At 44.1% G+C, this 17,500-nt stretch overlaps 1 protein-coding gene across 1 annotated transcript in view; it reads right to left on the bottom strand.

Moving 5' to 3' along the window:
- LOC119583322 overlaps positions 1-2,615 on the bottom strand; it is a 4,202-nt gene extending 1,587 nt beyond the window's left edge. The window contains exons 1-7 of the mRNA XM_037931794.1: positions 2,612-2,615; positions 2,373-2,556; positions 1,920-2,240; positions 1,278-1,774; positions 740-1,086; positions 433-593; positions 1-177 (exon numbers count right to left, since the gene is read on the bottom strand). The exon at positions 1-177 is cut by the window's left edge and continues 12 nt beyond it. Of these exons, the coding sequence (XP_037787722.1) occupies positions 1-177; positions 433-593; positions 740-1,086; positions 1,278-1,774; positions 1,920-2,240; positions 2,373-2,556; positions 2,612-2,615 (1,691 nt within the window). The remainder of the gene's footprint in view (positions 178-432; positions 594-739; positions 1,087-1,277; positions 1,775-1,919; positions 2,241-2,372; positions 2,557-2,611) is intronic.
- Positions 2,616-17,500: the final 14,885 nt, after the last annotated feature.

Genomic DNA, 17,500 nt, shown 5'->3' with positions numbered 1-17,500 from the left:
TACATATCAGAGGTCATACGTTGAAGAAGGGCGTTACTTACAGGGAAACTAAAACAAAAATCCTCTTTCAGGTATCGCCTATAATGGAACAATGCAACCAATGTTTTAGTGGAAAGGGAATTTCTCTGCTTGGTCTTCATGTTGTTAATTGCTGAAAAGATTCTTTCAGCAGCTGCACTTGAATGTGGAAGGCAAATTACAGAAGATGAGGGCCTCATGGTTCGTGCGTTTCCTACTAGTCAATAGATCTTCATCTTAAAATTATTATATTCCCATAGATAAATCCGTTAAAGTTATTATGTATCACATTATTTAATTTGATGTGTTGAAGAATTGCCAAATTAAGAGAAAATCCCCATTTTTTCTAGTAAATTCGAAGTAGCATATGGAAATTCCCAAAAATGGGCCTGAATTCCCCATTTCCCCACCAACATCATGATTTTCCCAAAACTAGGGAAAATTCCCCCAATCTGGCAGCACTGCTCACGAGTCAACTTCTGCTGGCGGAGGAGAGCTAATAGGATGCGTCTAACTGATCTTATTTGGCGCTCCCACACCCCACCGAAGTGAGAAGCTGCTGGTGGGTTGAACACCTAAGAGATATCTTCTTTAAGCATGTCTTCTCGTATTCATGACTGGTCGAGTTGCACAAGCTCCTGCTTTAATTCCCTCTCTGCCTTAACAAATTCGTGCTATTGTCAGAAGCAAAAGTTTGACAGCACCTCTTCTGGCACAATACCTGTGGAGGGCCATAATGAAAGAGGATGTATTTAATGTCTCCACAACTTCCAAATGGACAGCTCAGGATATCAGACAGGTGAAAAATCACTCTGTAATGCTTCACATCACTACAACTTCTTTTCACCATAAATGGTCCAAGGCAGTCGACCCCTGAATGTGTAAATAGTGGTTTATTTGGACTAAGTATATCAGCAGGTAGGTCTGAAATAAGCTGCATCAATGGTTGGGGTGCAAGACGTCGGCACACAGTACAGGTAGATGTTATCTTCTTTAAGAAAGGGCCTGCACCTAATATCCAATACCTCTGTCTAAGATGACTTAATACATAATTGCGACCACTGTGTGCTGATTTCTTATGTTGCCAACATATGAATAGTTTGGAAACAGGGAGTCCTTGGGCAGAATCACTGGGTGCCTCGCATCATACTCAAGCTCAATGTGTGCAAGCCTGCCTCCTACCCTCAATAATCAATCTGTGGAAAGACAAGGGTTGAGTTTCACAAGCCTGTTAGATCTAGGAAAATGAAAGGGCTTACCCTTAGATTCCGCTAGCAGTTTAAGCTCATCTGCAAAGCATGAATATTGAACAATTTTCAGAATAACCTTTTCGCTGTGTTCAAGGTCAACTAAGTCAAGAGGAGGAACTGACATTACATCTCCAGAAACAATACAACAGCTCTTGCTTGTGGATGTTACCTGCTTCAATTTACTAGCAAATCGAAGGACCCAAGCCATGACTCTTTGTAGTTTGGTCCAATTGGAAAATCTTTCAAACAGAAGATCAAACTCTCCTGGCTCCTTGGCTGCAGTAAAGATTGCAACTGTATTACCTTTCACTTCAGCATCATCTACATCCAGCTTATTGCTCACCACATCTGCAGGGAGATTGGGCCAATGGTCTTCGCTTTCCCCAAGGAAAGGGGGACCATTTACCCAGTCCTTGCGCTTGAGGAACTCATCAATGTGAACCCCATGCTGGATTATTCTTGGTGTCAACATATCTCCATGAGTGTACACTTGAGAGTTCACAGATCTGTGATACACGATTGGCCAAAAAAGGTATGATACCTAGCTCTTTCATTTCGAATATATTTCAATACTGGAGTACTATCTGTCCAGAAAACCAATTCTAACAAGGATAGATCCAGTTCTTGCCGCAGCATATGGTCCATCCTGACAGCAACTCTTGCATATCATATCCTGCATTACTTGCATCTGAGAAGTGATGTAACTGGTAGGATAGAATCCTACCAAAGTCAGGAGGTATGAAACATCTCTGTACCCTGAAATTTACTAACCTCTGCAGTTCATCTGGCCATTGCTTCCACTGAAGGCTTCTAGGCTCTCCTATGGGATGGTCCCAGCTGAGTCCATCTTTACACATGCCCTGGATAAGCTGCTTGACAGTCAAGATGAAAGGATCTGCCAAACCTAGGGGGTCAAAAACGGAGGCCACAATTGATAGAATGCCTCGACGTGTCATGGGCTGATCCTTCACACTGGCTCAGAACCCATATGTGTCAGTTTCCAGGCACCAATCTACTCCCAGAGCACTCTCAGTTGGCAAGTGGGAGCAGAGATCTATTTCCTAAACTACTGGAGCTCTCTCTGAGTCTGGAACAGAAAACAACACAGATGTACTGCTAGAGGCAAACTGAGTTAGATGAAATCCACCACATGCTGCAAGCAACCTCAGGTCATAGGCCAGGTTACTTCCTTGTGACACAGACATCTCTGACTTAAGGACATCATCCATGTAACTATTGCGCTTAAAGGCTATAACTGCCTCAGGGCTGAACTGGGATGCATTGTCTTCTGCAGTCTTATGTAGTGCATAATTAACACAACTTGGAGAGGATGTGGCCCCAACCCATAACGTCATGCGGTATTCCCTTGGGGCTCTTTTGTAAGATCACTGTTTTGGCACCTAAAAATTTTTAAACACATCTCTGTCTTCACTGGCCCTTTACGGGGTAAAAATCTTCTAAATGTCTCCCCTTGGGGGTAAATGTCCATGACAAAATCTGGTGAGAACCCTCCAGAGAGTTGTAAATCTGTCCTTAAAGTAGACTTCATGATTTACCCAAATCTTGATAAACAATCATACAGCTTGATTTTCCCGGTTTTTTTGGGGGTGAAAAAACACCGGGGTGTGGGAGTACCACACCCCCCATCTCACGAAAGTGATGACTCGGGACCGGTTCTGCATGACTTTTCTAAATTAATTTTCAACCGCTTACATAGGCTTCTCAAACTGCTCTTGGGCCAAAATCTTTTTAAAGCTACAAACCCGGTTCCTGCTTGATGATGGTTTTTGTAGGGGGTTGTCATCTCTAAAAGGAAAAACTAATAGATAGTGCCTTATCAAAGTGAATACTTGCTCCAACCTTTTTTAAGAAGAGTTTATCTTCTTGGAGTGCTCAGTCTTGCTGAACCTTAAGCTCCTTAATTTATGTTTAAAAAGTAATCCTTTAGGCATTCACTGATATCTCTGGAACTGATTAGATTGCTTGACTCTTATGGTTTTTCATATTAATAGGACTATAACCAGAAACCACCCCCCCAAAAACCAAACCCTAAAACTTTTTTTTCCCCATCAGTGGGAATAGTCTAAAGTAATACATGTCTACGGGGTTTTTCCCCTCCAATAAAAAGTTAAACTTCACTCTCCTATTGGACGGTTCCAAGCTCTTTCTTCTAGATAAGGCCATTGCCAAAAATTCAGGGGGGTCATTCATCGTAGAAAGTGGAATAGGTCTACAAGAAAACTTGCTTTAAATGCGAGTCCCTTCACCTAGTGGTCCCGAAACTGTTCCATGATAACTTTCCTTCTCTACTTTTTATCATAAAATATTTAAATGTAAAATGTTATACGTTTTTTTTACTACTACTTATTCCAAGCCCATTGGCTAAACTCCTTTTACAAAGGGGTTTTGCTGCAGATTCCATAGCACCAAAGGTACGGACTGACGTTCTAGCACCTTTCACATTTGCACTCAACTCCCAAAATGGGGGGAGTACTTTAGATATCAAGCGAAAAAAATCACTGACCTTCAGCCGTTCTAGGTGTGCTAGCCACATCTGCTGCAAAAATGGTGATATCTAGTAAAACCTGTACCTGCCAATTAGGGTCAGGTATTGATGGACAACAGGGGGGGCAGTCCCCGAATAGGTGGGATGAACGGGTATGGGCCCCTTAGTGTGTAAACTGTCGCTGGTTATGACTGCCTTTTTACATTTTTTTACACAATTTCATTTTTTACGATATGACCTGGCTCTAAACACCTAAAGTGAGTCATTACCCTAACAAATTTTTTTCGTTTTGAAGGGTTTCTTACCCATGGCTCTGCACTCACGTAACAATGACACGCCATTCATAAGGCCCCATTTGCACTTACAGTAATCTGGGCTGACTTCTGGTCTTGGGGGCCCCGGAGCCAACCCCCTTTCTGGGGCACTACAGGGGTTACCCCAATTTCCCCACGATCTTTGACAATTGGCCTTGCGTGCACACCCTCTACAAAACTTACCTTTTTACTGAAAAGGAATTTTCCTTCCCTTTTGTTTTTTATCTATTTTATCATCCACTTATTCCTAAATGTTTAGGAATTTTTTTCACAATTAAAGAAACCACTCAGGCAAATCAAACTGGCAGTTCTCCGCCTCCTGGTACACCTCACATTCACTCAAAAACAGTGCATAATATAGAGCCCCTTTTAAACCCCACCCCTTTGGGTGTTTTTTTTTCCCTATCTGACAAAAATTGAAATTTAACCCTTCTTCATTTTTTAACCATCTTATTTTAGTACTTCCCGTTTAGCATAAAAAAAAAAAAACCCCCCCCAACCCCCAAAAAAAAAGTTTTTTTTGTTAAACTTAAGCCTGTATTATCTGTGCTGAATCACTCTGAATACATAGTACATATCAGAGGTCATACGTTGAAGAAGGGCGTTACTTACAGGGAACTAAACAAAAATCCTCTTTCAGGTTCGGGGGGCCTATAATGAACAATGCACCAATGTTTTAGTGGAAGGGAATTTTCTGCTTGGTCTTCATGTTGTTTAATTGCTGAAAAGATTTCTTTCAGCAGCTTGCACTTGAATGTGGAAGCAAATTAACAGACGATGAGGGCTCTGGTTCGTGCGTTGCCCTACTAGTCAATAGATCTTCATCTTAAAATTATTATATTCCCATAGATAAATCCGTTTAAAGTTATTATGTATCACATTATTTAATTTGATGTGTTGAAGAATTGCCAAATTAAGAGAAAATCCCCATTTTTTGTAGTAAATTCGAAGTGGCTATATGGAATTCCCAAAAAATGGCCCTGAATTCCCCATTTCCCCACCAACATCATGATTTTCCCAAAACTAGGGAAAATTCCCCCAATCTGGCAAGCACTGCTCACGATCAACTTCTGCTGGCGGAGGAGAGCTAATAGGATGCGTCAACTGATCTTTTTGGCGCTCCCACACCCCACCGAAGTGAGAAGCTGCATGGTGGGTTTTGAACACACCTAAGAGATTCTTCTTTAAGCATGTCTTCTCGTATTCTGACTGGTCGAGTTGCACAAGCTCCTGCTTTAATTCCCTCTCTGCCTTAACAAATTCGTGCTATTGTCAGAGCAAAGTTTTGACACAACTCTTCCTGGCACAATAACCTGTGGCGGGCCCCATATGAAAGGAGATGTATTTAATGGTCTCCACACTTTCCCAATGGACATCTTCAGGATATAGACAGGTAAAATCACTCTGTAATGCTTCACATCACTACACTTCTTTTCACCATAAATGGTCCAAGGCGTCGACCCCTGAATGTGTAAATAGTGGTTTATTTGGACTAAGTATAATATCAGCAGGTAGGTCTGAAATAAGCTGCATCAATGGTTGGGGTGCAAGACGTCGGCACACAGTAACAGGTAGAATGTTATCTCTTTTAAGAAAGGGCCTGCACCTAATATCCAATAACCTTTGTCTAAGATGACTTAATACATAAATTGCGACCATGTGTTTTTTCTGATTTTCTTATGTTGCCACATATGAATAGTTTGGAACAGGGAGTCCTTGGGCAGAATCACTGGGTGCCTCGCATCATACCTCAAGCTCAATGTGTGCAAGCCTGCTCCTAACCTCAATAAATCATCTGTGGAAAGACAAGGGTTGAGTTTTCAACAAGCCCTGTTAGATCTGGAAAATGAAAGGGCACCTTACCCTTAGATTCCCGCAGCAGTTTTAGCTCATCTGCAAAGCAATGAATATTTGAACAATTTCAGAATAACCCTTTTCGCTGTGTTCAAGTCAACTAAGTCAAGAGGAGGACTGACAGTACATCTCCAGAAACATACAACAGCTTCTTGCTTGTGATGTTACCTGCTTCATTTACTAGCAAATCGAAGACCCAAGCCATGAACTCTTTGTAGTTTGGTCCATTGGAAAATCTTTCAAACAGAAGATCAAACCTCCTGGCGTCCTTGGCTGCAGTAAAGATTGCAACATTGTATTAGCCTTTCACTTTCGCATCATCTACATCCAGCTTATTGCTCACCACCATCTGCAAGGGAAGTTGGGGCCCAATGGTCCTTTCGACTTTCCCAAGGAACGGGGACCATTTACCCAGTCCTTGCGCTTGAGGAACTAGCAATGTGAACCCCATGCTGTGATTATTCTTGGTGTCAACATATCTCCTGATGGTACACTTGAGAGTTCACAGATTGTGATACACGATTGGCCACAAAAAGGTATGATACCGTAGCTCTTTCATTTCGAATATAATTTCAATACTGGAGTACTATCGTCCCAGAAAACCAATTCTAACAAGGATAGATTCCGTTCTTGCCGCACTATGGGTCCCATCCTGACAGCAACTCTTGCATATCATATCCTGCATACTTTGCCATCTGAGGAAGTTGATGTACCTGGTAGGATTAGAATCCTACCAAAGTTCAGGAGGTATGAAACATCTCTGTACCGAAATTTTACTAACCTCTGGCAGTTCATCTGGCTCATTGCTTCCACTGAAGGCTTTAGCTCTCCTATGGGGATGGTTCCCCCACAGCTAGAGTCCAGTTTTACACAATATGCCCCTGGATAAGCTGCTTGACAGTCAGATGAAAGGATCTGCAAACCTAGGGGGTCAAAAACCGGAGCCACAATTGATAGAAATTCCTCGACGTGTTCATGGGCTTTATCCGTCACGACTGGCCTCAGAACCCATATGTGGTCAGTTTCCAGGCACCAATCTACTACCAGAGCACTCTCATTGGCAATTGGGAGCAGAGATCTATTTCCCTAAACTACTGGAGCTTCGCTCTGAGTCTGGAACAGAAAACAACACGAGTATGTACTGCTAGAGGAACAAATGAGTTAGTGAAATCCACCCCATGCTGCAAGCAACCTCAGTCATATTTCAGTTTACTTCCTTGTGACACAGACATCTCTGACTGAAGGACATCATCCATGTACATTGGGGCTTAAAGGCTATGCGGACTGCATCAGGGGGTGCTGTAACTGGGGATGGCATTGTCTTCTGCAGTCTATGTAGTGCATAATTTAACACAACTTGGAGATGATTTGGCCCCAACCCACATGAACAGGCATGCGGTATTCCTTGGGCTCTTTTGTAAGATCACTGTTTGGCCCCCATGAAAATCTTAACACATCTCTGTCTTCAGCTGGAAACCTTTAACTTGGTACAACATTCTTCTCAATGTCTGCCTGATGGTACATGTCCCATGACGAAATCTGTGAGAACACCTACCAGAGAGCTTGTAAGATCTGATCCTTGAAGTAGACATTCAGTGATTTTACCCAAGACTTGAATGAACAATCATACACGACTCTGATCTTCCCACGGTTTTCTGGGTGATAAAACACCATGGTGTGGGAGATAACCACACTCCACCATCATCACGAAGCAGTGATGACTCATGGACCGTTCTGCAGGATGTTTTCCTCAATTAGCGCTTGCAACCGACTTCCACATAGGCTTTCTAACTGCCATTGGCCATAACTCTTTTTCAAGCTACGTAACCGGTTCTCTGCTTGATGATGTTATTTGTAGTGGGTTTGTCCCATCTCTGAAAGGCAAACTATTAGTAGAGTGACCTTTATCAAAGTGGAATACTGCTCCAAACCTTATTTAAGAAGAGTTTTATCTTCCTTGAGAGTGCTCAGTCTTGCTGACAACCTTAAGCTCACTGAATTTATGATTAAATAATCTTTTAGGCATTCACTGATATCTCTGGAACTGATTAGTTGACTTGAGCATCTTCATGGTTATCATCCATTATGGACTAGTAGGACAGCACCCGCAGCCAAACCTATACCTATAAGCATTTGGTCTTTCCCCATCAGTGGGGAATTAGTCCTCAAGTAATACATGTACTACAAGGGTTTTCCCGATCCAATCAAAGTTTCAACTATCACTCTCCTGATTAGGACGGTTACCAAGCTCTATTCCTTCTATATAGAGGCCATTGCTTCACCATGTCAGGAGGGTCATATCATCGTAGATGCTGGAATATGGTCTACAAAACAACTTGCTTTACTGCAGAGTCCCTTCACTAGTGTCCCCTGAATCTGTAGTCCCAATGATAACATCCTTCTCTACATTTTTTACATAACTATTTAAGTTTAGAAGATGTTCATAACGTTGTTTTTCTTTACTAATACTTATTCCAAGCCGATTGGCTAAACTCCTTTTTACAGAAAGTGTAGTTGCTGCAGATATCCATAGTCACCAAAGGTACGGACCTGACGTCTAGCACCTTTCACATTTGCACTCAACTCCAAGATGGGGAGAGATACTTTAGCATATGCAGAGCCAGAAACATCACTGGAGCCTTCAGCCGTTCTAGGTGTGCTAGCCACATCTGCTGCAACAATGGTCGATACTCTAGTAAAACCTGTACCTGCCAAATTAGGATCATGTATTGATGGTACACACAGGGAGGCAGTCCCCGAAGTAGCAGTGGGATGAACAGGGTATGGCCCATTAGTGTGTAAGGCTGTCGCATGGTTATGACTGCACTTTTTACACTTTTCTACACAATTACATTTATTACTGATATGACCTGGCTCTAAACACCTAAAGCTGAGTCTATTACGCCTAACAAAATTTTTACGTTGTGAGAGAGGTTTCTTACCTATGGCTCTGCACTCACGTAACAAATGATTCACGCCATTACAGTAAAGGCACCCATTTGCACTTACAGTAGATCTGCTGACTGTCATGGTCTTGGCCCCAGGAGCCAACCCCTTACTGGACACTACAGGATTACCTCCAATATTCTCACGATCTTTGCACAACTTGGCCTTGCGTGCAGCACCCTCTACAAAACTTACCAGTTCACTGAAAGGAATTTTCCTTCCTTCTGTTCTATCTATTATATCATCCCACTTATGTCCTAAATGTTTAGGCAATTTATTCACAATTAATGAAACTCACTCAGGCAACTCAAACTGTGCAGTTGCTCCTGACCTCCTGGTAGCAACCTCACATTCACTCAAAAACAGTGCATAATCATAGAGCCCTTTCACATCCCCATCCTTGAGCTTGTTTTCTTTCCCTATCTGACAAATATATGAATTAACCAGTTCTTCATTTTAACCATACTTAGTTTCTAGTAACTTCCTAGCTTTAGCATAGCCAACAGAAGGTTTTTCCAATCTACAACCCCATAATAACATTTTTGCTTCTCCAATCAAAAACTGATCAAGATAACTTAATCTTTCCCTATCATCAAATGACCTATTGGCAATACCTGATTCAAATGCGTCAATAAATCTTTGGTATTCTGTTACATCATCCCCAAAGGTTGGTATGGAGATGGCTGGTAACGTCTGCCGTCGCTGTGAGTCCAACATCACTTGTGCAACAGCTGTGACAGCTTGAGTGTTCTGCTGGATATACTGCCGCTGTTCTTGGATGGAGTCCATTCTTTCATGCATACTTTATTGGTTGAGCAGCGCTGAATGAGCAGGATTCGTGGCCAGGGTGTGTTGTTGAGGTTCAAATATGTTGCTGTCTGGGTTCATAGTTATCTTCTCTGTAGCAACTGAGATGGGTACACTGGGACTAACATCAGGCACTTGGTTTGCTGGAGTGGAAAGATGGTGGGAGGCTCGTAGGAGTACGATGAAAGAATGCCCTCTGAAACTCTTTGATGGTCTCACAATTGTGTTTCTATGGTGTGTCTGCAGTATGTGGAGCTCTGTCTCGGTAGAGGTCTTGGTTCTAGGGTCTTTTGCTCGAAGATCATAGCATGTTTCTTTCTTCATCTAATTCAGCTTCGAATCTTTTCCTTTCCTGTTCAGCTTCAAATTTCTTTCTTTCTTGCTCTTATTTAAATTTCTTGCGTTGTTTGAGGCTCAGCCGGCTTGCTTTAGATGCTTGCGATGTACGACTTGATGTACAACTAATTCTGGACACGCGAGACACACTATCATCGGGCTGGACTTCTGGATCCATTTTTCTAATGCTAACCTCTGCAACAGTTTTCATCGCAACAATGTCCTGATCGCCTTTATCTGCATTTTGTGGAAGACACCCAACCGCAGATCTTCAACACCATTCCTTCTGAGAGATTATAGCAAAATTTAATGTAAAAACCCCTTATAGATTCTTTATAAAGTTGGTAATGCTTGGGATGGCTAAATTCAATCTTCACTCTGCCTTTATTGCTCACACATAACATGAAGAATAGTGAAGAACAACCGTGAAGTGCAATTTTGCTGCAAATCAAAGAATAAACATAAATCAACACTTGACTCTCAACGCATATTATCCTCTCAAGGCCATTTACCAACTTTCCATCGGCTGCCGAGAAGCACTACCACAGCCTACAGCACAAGAATGATTAACAATTTTAAGCTACATCAAAACCTCATTGATATCATCATTAAAAAAGGATTGTCTCAAACGGTCCACATTTTTCAGCAGCAACACACACCTAAAGTATAACTATTCGAACCATACCGGTTAATAATGGGTTACTCCAATTCTAGGAACGCCTAGAGTCTCTACCGTTGTGTAGAGCACAGTACCCTTGAAAACCACCAGAATTTCAGGAGCAGCCACGATGTCTCCAGCGTTCAAAGAGGCAGAGTCACACAAAACTCTAAACCACGCTGTCATTTCCCTCGTTTCTATACACAACACAATTTATTTCTAAAGCAATGCTAGCTACGTATAATTCCCATACCACATAAATTTTTAACCTTTATAAAACATTATACGGTGAGAGTACTCCACAAAATCAAAATATAAAACAAGGATTTTAGGGTTTCTCTTATGACACCTTTAGCTTCAAAGAAACGGAAATACTTTCATAACATACTTAAGCAAATACAGGAAAATAAATCCACAGAAATCAAGAGGTTTAGAACTTACATACCAAACCATGCATAATACAAATAAATTAATCACTGTATTCTACATGTGTATATATAATATTGCTACGCCAGTGGGTCTTTGTCTCTGTGCGAAACATGTGTTTTACATAAGGGCCTGGGCAAACATGACGCAGCTGCTGTGAGCGGGGGGAGCGGAGGAACAAGCGAGTACGCGGTGGGTGGCTGCTCCTGTGAAGACCTCGTGTGTGCCCTTTTGTGCCTTGTGTTGCCCTTTTATAAGCTGTATTGTGCTGTGTGAGCATGCTGGTTCCCCCCTGTACTTGTGCTATAGAAAAGTGTACGGGTAAATAACTTGTGTAAATAAAGGAAAGACTGTCATTTTGTGTTTTCTTCGTGCCCTGCCTCGCCACCTTGGTGTTTGTCCTTCTCCTGGTTCTGGGACGCTGTGGATGTTCGGTGCCTCTTGGAGCTGTTCAGTGTTCACGACCCTGTATATAACAACGCCGTCTGCCTAGCCTGCCCTTGTGTTGGGTGGGCAGAGAGAGAGGCGGGCGGCGTTAACAATTGGGTCAGGAGGTGGGATTTTGGTGATTTTGATAGTGATACCTGCCGTTTATCATGTTGTCCAAAGATGGCGGCAGCCATGAGCGAAAGGAGGCTATGACTAGGCAGGCCACCAGTGGAGTTAAGCGAGCCAGATGGACCTGATCACTAGTGCCTAATGCTGGCCGTATGAGGGAGGAAATGCACAAAGGGCAAAAGAGCAGGCACAGAGGGCACGCGGGAGCAGGCGCACCATCTACCCCCGTCGAGATGCAGCAAGGAAGGCAGAGGAACAGTCTGCCAACTTGTTAGGTGCTACGAGCAATCTCGCATCTGTGAACATGAAACTCAGCAGTACACACCGACAGGCCTGCAACAGCGTGAAGAGTGAAACTGATGGAGGAGGTGCAGAACTCTGAAGGGCGAAGGTTCATGACCTGAGGGAGGCAAGAAGGCGGAAAGGCGGCGTCATGAGGTAGGAACCGTTTGCACGCATAGAAGGGCAGACGAGGTTCTGGCAACAGATGCCAGAGTGTCCAGGTTTACTGGGGTCTGCCTGGGGTCCGCGGCAGGAAACCCCCGGGCCTCGCAGCGTCGTGTCGGTGCCAGTGGTCGCTGCAGAAGGCTGGGTACCCATTGGTAAACCGCTCATTGGATAAGGTGGCGGCAAACCGGACCCGGTCAACCGCCTCCGTTGCCTCCCTCAAACCGTTCCTCCCCCCCAGGTGTGTTAGTTTCACGGCACGCGTTCTCCACACCCTGCAGCCCCTCGGCCTCCAGACATTCTGTGAGGCGTAACCAGCTGAGTACGATGGGAAAGGTGGCCTGTGAAGGCATATGTTGCCCAATGTAAATGCTGGCATCTGCCCGGGGCTGGACCAGGAAGAGAAGGCCCTGCAGCTGGTAACAGTGCTAATGGTCCCCGCAGTGAAGTGTTTGGGGCATCTGCCGGCATCCCAACCGGCCTCTTACACCAGCGTGGCAGAAGCTTTGAAAACGCCGTTGCGGGCACCACCCCAGGCCGAGGTATATCGGGCCCACTTGAGAGAAGCGACTCCGTGAGCGTGGCGAGACACTGTCCCAGCTGGGCGGCAGGATGTGGAGGCACTTGGTAAGAGGTCGTACCCTGCGGCTTGCGGAAGAGAGATTGTGGTCCTGGGCCCGCAATTTCCTTTGTTGCCACTTTGCGAGACCAGCAGCTGCCAAATCTACGTCAAGCAGGCAACACCCAGGACCTGCAGGTGGCGCCCTGGCGAGGGCCTTGGAGTCGAGCTTTTCCTGAAGCAAGCCAGTGGCCTAGGGCCAGCTGCTCAGCCTCCCGCCATGACCTCTGGGTGGCCCGGAAGGCTAAAGTGGAGAAGATAGCATTAGGAAGGTGAGCCTGAGAACTTTCCAAGCTTGTGTGGGGGCTGCGGAGAGGTAGGGCACAGACCGTAGTCAGTTCAGAGGGAGCGGAGAACACTGTCCTCTTCAACCGGACGGATTCTGATGCCTTCCGCAGTGCTGCAAGGACTGTGGCAGGTATGGTCCACCATCCGAGTGCATGTCCTAGGCTAGCGAATTGGTACAGGCGGAAACAGGCTTGGAGAAGGGGGCCGAAACCCAGCCGTCCTTCGGCCCGGGCCCCGACTTGGGTAAGCCTGCCGTCGAACCAGCACGATCAGGTGGAGGGCTCATAGATGGGAACGCCATGCGCCTGACCTGTGGACACTGGGGCTAGAAGACCCTATGGCGGCCTGATTATGTTGGCCAATAATCAACTTCCAGAACGCACCACAGAGACTGTGTGGTGTCAGGGGCATTGTTGTGCAGCTCAAGGGGCCAGTGGAGGTCGTATTGGCATGGGCAGCACGGTGCAGCGGCTGCCGGTGTATGTGGCCGATTGGACGAGCACTGTTTGCTGGGGCCGTTACTACCTGACGCAGAGTAGGCGTGTGGGGTCGGACCTTGGACGAAAGCTTGGTGAGGGTGCACGGTGAGAGGTGCCACTTGCTTCCAGATGTTGGGCTGTGCAGAGGTAGTTACAGCTGAGCGACTGCCCTTGCCCCCAGGACAAGAGTCTAGAATCCGGTGCAACTGTCAAGTAGTGGTGCGTTGAGTAGAGGGCCTCGTGGAGCCCATTCAAACTTGCAAGCTGGCTGATGGTTGGTGCGGTTGGGCGGAGCCTTGTTTTGTACCGGGGAGGGGTTAGTTACAGTGTTGGTAGCTAACTTCTCCATAAGGACCAGAAGGTGCCAGCTGGTGCAAAGCTGGGCACTTGTGAGAAAGTTGAGCATCCAGAATAGTCGTCGGGGGAGCAAGGGTTGGTTGGGTGTGGGGCCGTTGCCTGACTTCCTCGCGGACTTGGCGCACTGACTGTGGCGTTACCATGGGCCAGGAAGCTACTCCTGGGGCCCATGGGTGAAAAGATGACGTTAGCCCCAGTAGCGTCTGATGAGGACGTGGCAGAGCTGACCGTGAGATGGACGAGCATTGGACGGTGAGGGCGATGCGGCAGACTCAGTGGCGACCATAGCCCAGGTCTTGGGGCAGGAGCTACCCCTCTGGGTGCTACTGCCAATCATATCGCCACCCACACCTCCTCCAGAGCGAACCCCGCGAGAGCTAAGAAAGCGGCTGGATGAAAAGATTTTTGTGTTACTGAGAATGATTTATTTTAAATTTTCTGTAGTTTGGTTTCAGGTTTAGATATGTCAAGCAGACGGTTCGTCGCTTGATAGGGGGGGGATAGTGCTAGCGCCAGTGGGTCTTGTCTCTGTGCGAAACATGTGTTTTACATGAAGTGACCTGGGCAAACATGACGCAGCTGGCTTGTGAGCGGGGGAGCGGAGGAACCAAGCCGAGAGACGCGGGTTGGGTGCTGCTCCTGTGAAGACCTCGTGTGTGCCCTTGTGTCCTTGGGTGTTTGCCCTGTTTATAAGCTTTATGTGGCTGTGTGACATGCTGGTTTCCCCCCTGTATTGTGCCTATAGAAAATGTACGGGTAATAACTTGTGTAAATAAAGGAAAGACTGTCATTTTTGTGTTTACTTAGTGGCCCTGACTTCTCCACTGGCGTTTCCTCTCCTGGTGTTCTGGGACGCTGTGGTGTTTTCGTTGCCTCTTGGAGCTGTTTAGTGTTCACGCCCTGTATATAACACGCCGTCTGCCTAGCCTGCCTTGTGTTGTGTGCGAGAGATGGGGCGGCGGCGTAACAATATATATATACATATTACATATATATATATATATAATAATATATATATCATATAATATATATACAAATATAAGATATAATAATAATAGTATAATAGATATAAAAGTGCCATAATCGAACATTTCCCTCCCCTAGGGTCTCCCTTGCCCCCTCCCTCTGATACCTCATTGGCAAAATCGAATATTTTGCTTCCCCTTTGCCCCCCCCCCCCCCCCCCGAGGTAGGATTCGGATGTTGGCGGGCGGGTGGTGGGCGGGTGTGTCGTGAGGGCAGGTGGAACTTGGGAGCTATGGATGTTTTGGGACGGGGATCTTTGTGTATAGGGTGGAAAATCTCATATCACAAGGCGGATGTTTCTCAGGTGTTAGGAGGGGGGCAGTATTATTTGCAATATGTTTCTTAGCAAATAAGGGTTGAAATAGCCTGATAAGAGTGGTGGGGGATATTGATTTTCTGGTATAAAAAACATGGTATGGTAACTATGCATTTATTGGTTCATAAAAGTTTTTTAGGTTACAGTGATCAAAGTTAATATTTCTAAAGTATATAGGTTCATGCTTTTCTTCATCATCTTCATCTCATAAAAAGTTTAAAACAAAGATTTCTCTTGAAAGCATTGTTAATATGAAATGGAATGTTCGATTATATATTTTTCTATTCTGTCGACCGCACGAACCGCCCATAACTCTTTCCTAGTTTCATTGTAGGTGTGCCTCCTTACCTTGTAAGCATGGTCTAAGTCCTTAAAGGTTGAATATTCTGAAACGAAGGGGCCTCTACTGGTGCCAATTTCATTATTGCAATGTCACTTTCCTGTTAAAATGTGTCTTTAGCGAGAATTCATCCTCGGTAATCTCACAGTCAAAGTCTACAGAAGCCCAAACTTTGCTTTTATCTTCTTAAAAAATGGGATCTGTTGAGGGAAACACTCGGAGTAATAAAGGTTAACGGTAATGATTAATTTTTTACCGTCGCTCTCTCTCTCTCTCTCTCTTTCTTAAAAAAAAAAATTATTTCTCCTCAAAAAGTAAATGACAGTAGATGCAATTCGGGCAAGTAGACCACGCCCCTTTCCGGTAGTGACAGGATGTGTCCTCATTACATCACATGATGTAACATGACCCTGTGACATTGTTTCTGACCGTTAGGCACATATTTTGTAAAGAGGACGTGAGAAATTAACTTGTGCACCAGACAAATTAAGTCATTATAGACTCGATCATATATCTAAATCAAGTAATTAAGTCACATAGCCTAAGGGATATATATATTTGCGATACCTCATTTCATCCTCAACCAGAACTTCATGTCAAATAACCCCCCCCCCCTAAACCTCTCCCTTTCCCGCAATAAAGTTATGCGATCGTTGCATAATATAAATATGCACATACTATCATGTTCCTGAAAGAATGGAAACGCACACACTCGCTAATATAAAATATGCGCAATTGTAACTTCTCCGATATCATCATCAATAACGGTATGCTCATGTTTGAGCAGCCGTGGACCTCTCCACCATCCTTCGCCACTAAACTCGATCTTACGCTTTTCTTTCCACTTGTACCATCGACAACCCGCAAATATCTTTGATATTGTCGCTCAGTCTTGTCTTCGGTTTGCCTCTTCCTTTTTTCCTATCACCATCCCTGTCAGCAAGTTTTTCTCAATACTTTAAATTCTCATCACATGACCAAAAAACTTTAATTTCCTCCTGTTCAAGAATGTCCAACAGCCGGTGCTTTACAATTTATTTTTCTCAGCAGTTCTTCTTCTATGTCCAGCTAATACGCAGTACTCGTCTGTAACACCACATTTCAAAACTATAGATCTTTTTCTTGTCTATCTACTTCAACACCCAACACTCAGAACCATATGATGCAATTGGGAAAACTAATGAGTTCAATAACCTCAGCTTTGTCCGTAAGGTAATGCTTCGGTCTTTCCAGATATTATTGAGAGCAATTGTGGCATTTTTGGCAATGGCAATTCTTTTTATCTCCGGTGAATCATCATATGTATTAGTTAAAACAGCTCCAAGATAAGTGAACTCTTTCACATTTTCCACAATCATTCCATTGATTGTAACATGTTCATCATTGTTCATTGCCAGTTATCTTTGAATCTTCAAATATATATTAATTGGCCATTATTTCACAAGAAATATCATTAATTACATGAATGTTAGCACTCTCTATAGACTTTTGTATAAATTAATATACACTAAAACAAAATATGAACAACTGTAACCTCTGTAAAATCTTTCTTTCTAAAAATTAATATTATGTAATAATTAAACATAATAATTGACAACTGCGGGTACAGGTAACCAGTCTACTTGTTTTAACATGCATGCTTTTGCTTGCTGATTCTCGCTCTCCAGCATAACTACTAAATTGCCAAATGTTTATGGAGAGTTTCCTCTTTTTGCGCTGGTATCGTTATAGCGTACTGGATAATAATTTTCTCGTGCCAAGGCAATTAATATACTGAATAATATTTGTGAATATATCAAGGATCATATATATTACTTTTTTATTGTGAGAATTCCAGTACTAATCTAGTGAACAGCTGGTCACAAGGGTATGCGCGCTGCCCTAACCACACACACCACACACAACACAACACAAACACACCACACACAACACACACACACACAACTTTTAACCCC

The sequence above is a fragment of the Penaeus monodon genome, chromosome 17, assembly GCF_015228065.2.
Source record: "Penaeus monodon isolate SGIC_2016 chromosome 17, NSTDA_Pmon_1, whole genome shotgun sequence".
In the NCBI taxonomy this organism is placed as follows: Eukaryota; Metazoa; Arthropoda; class Malacostraca; order Decapoda; family Penaeidae; genus Penaeus; species Penaeus monodon.
The sequence above is the reverse complement of the archived record's forward strand: the minus strand, read 5'-3'. Positions and strand labels throughout refer to the sequence as shown.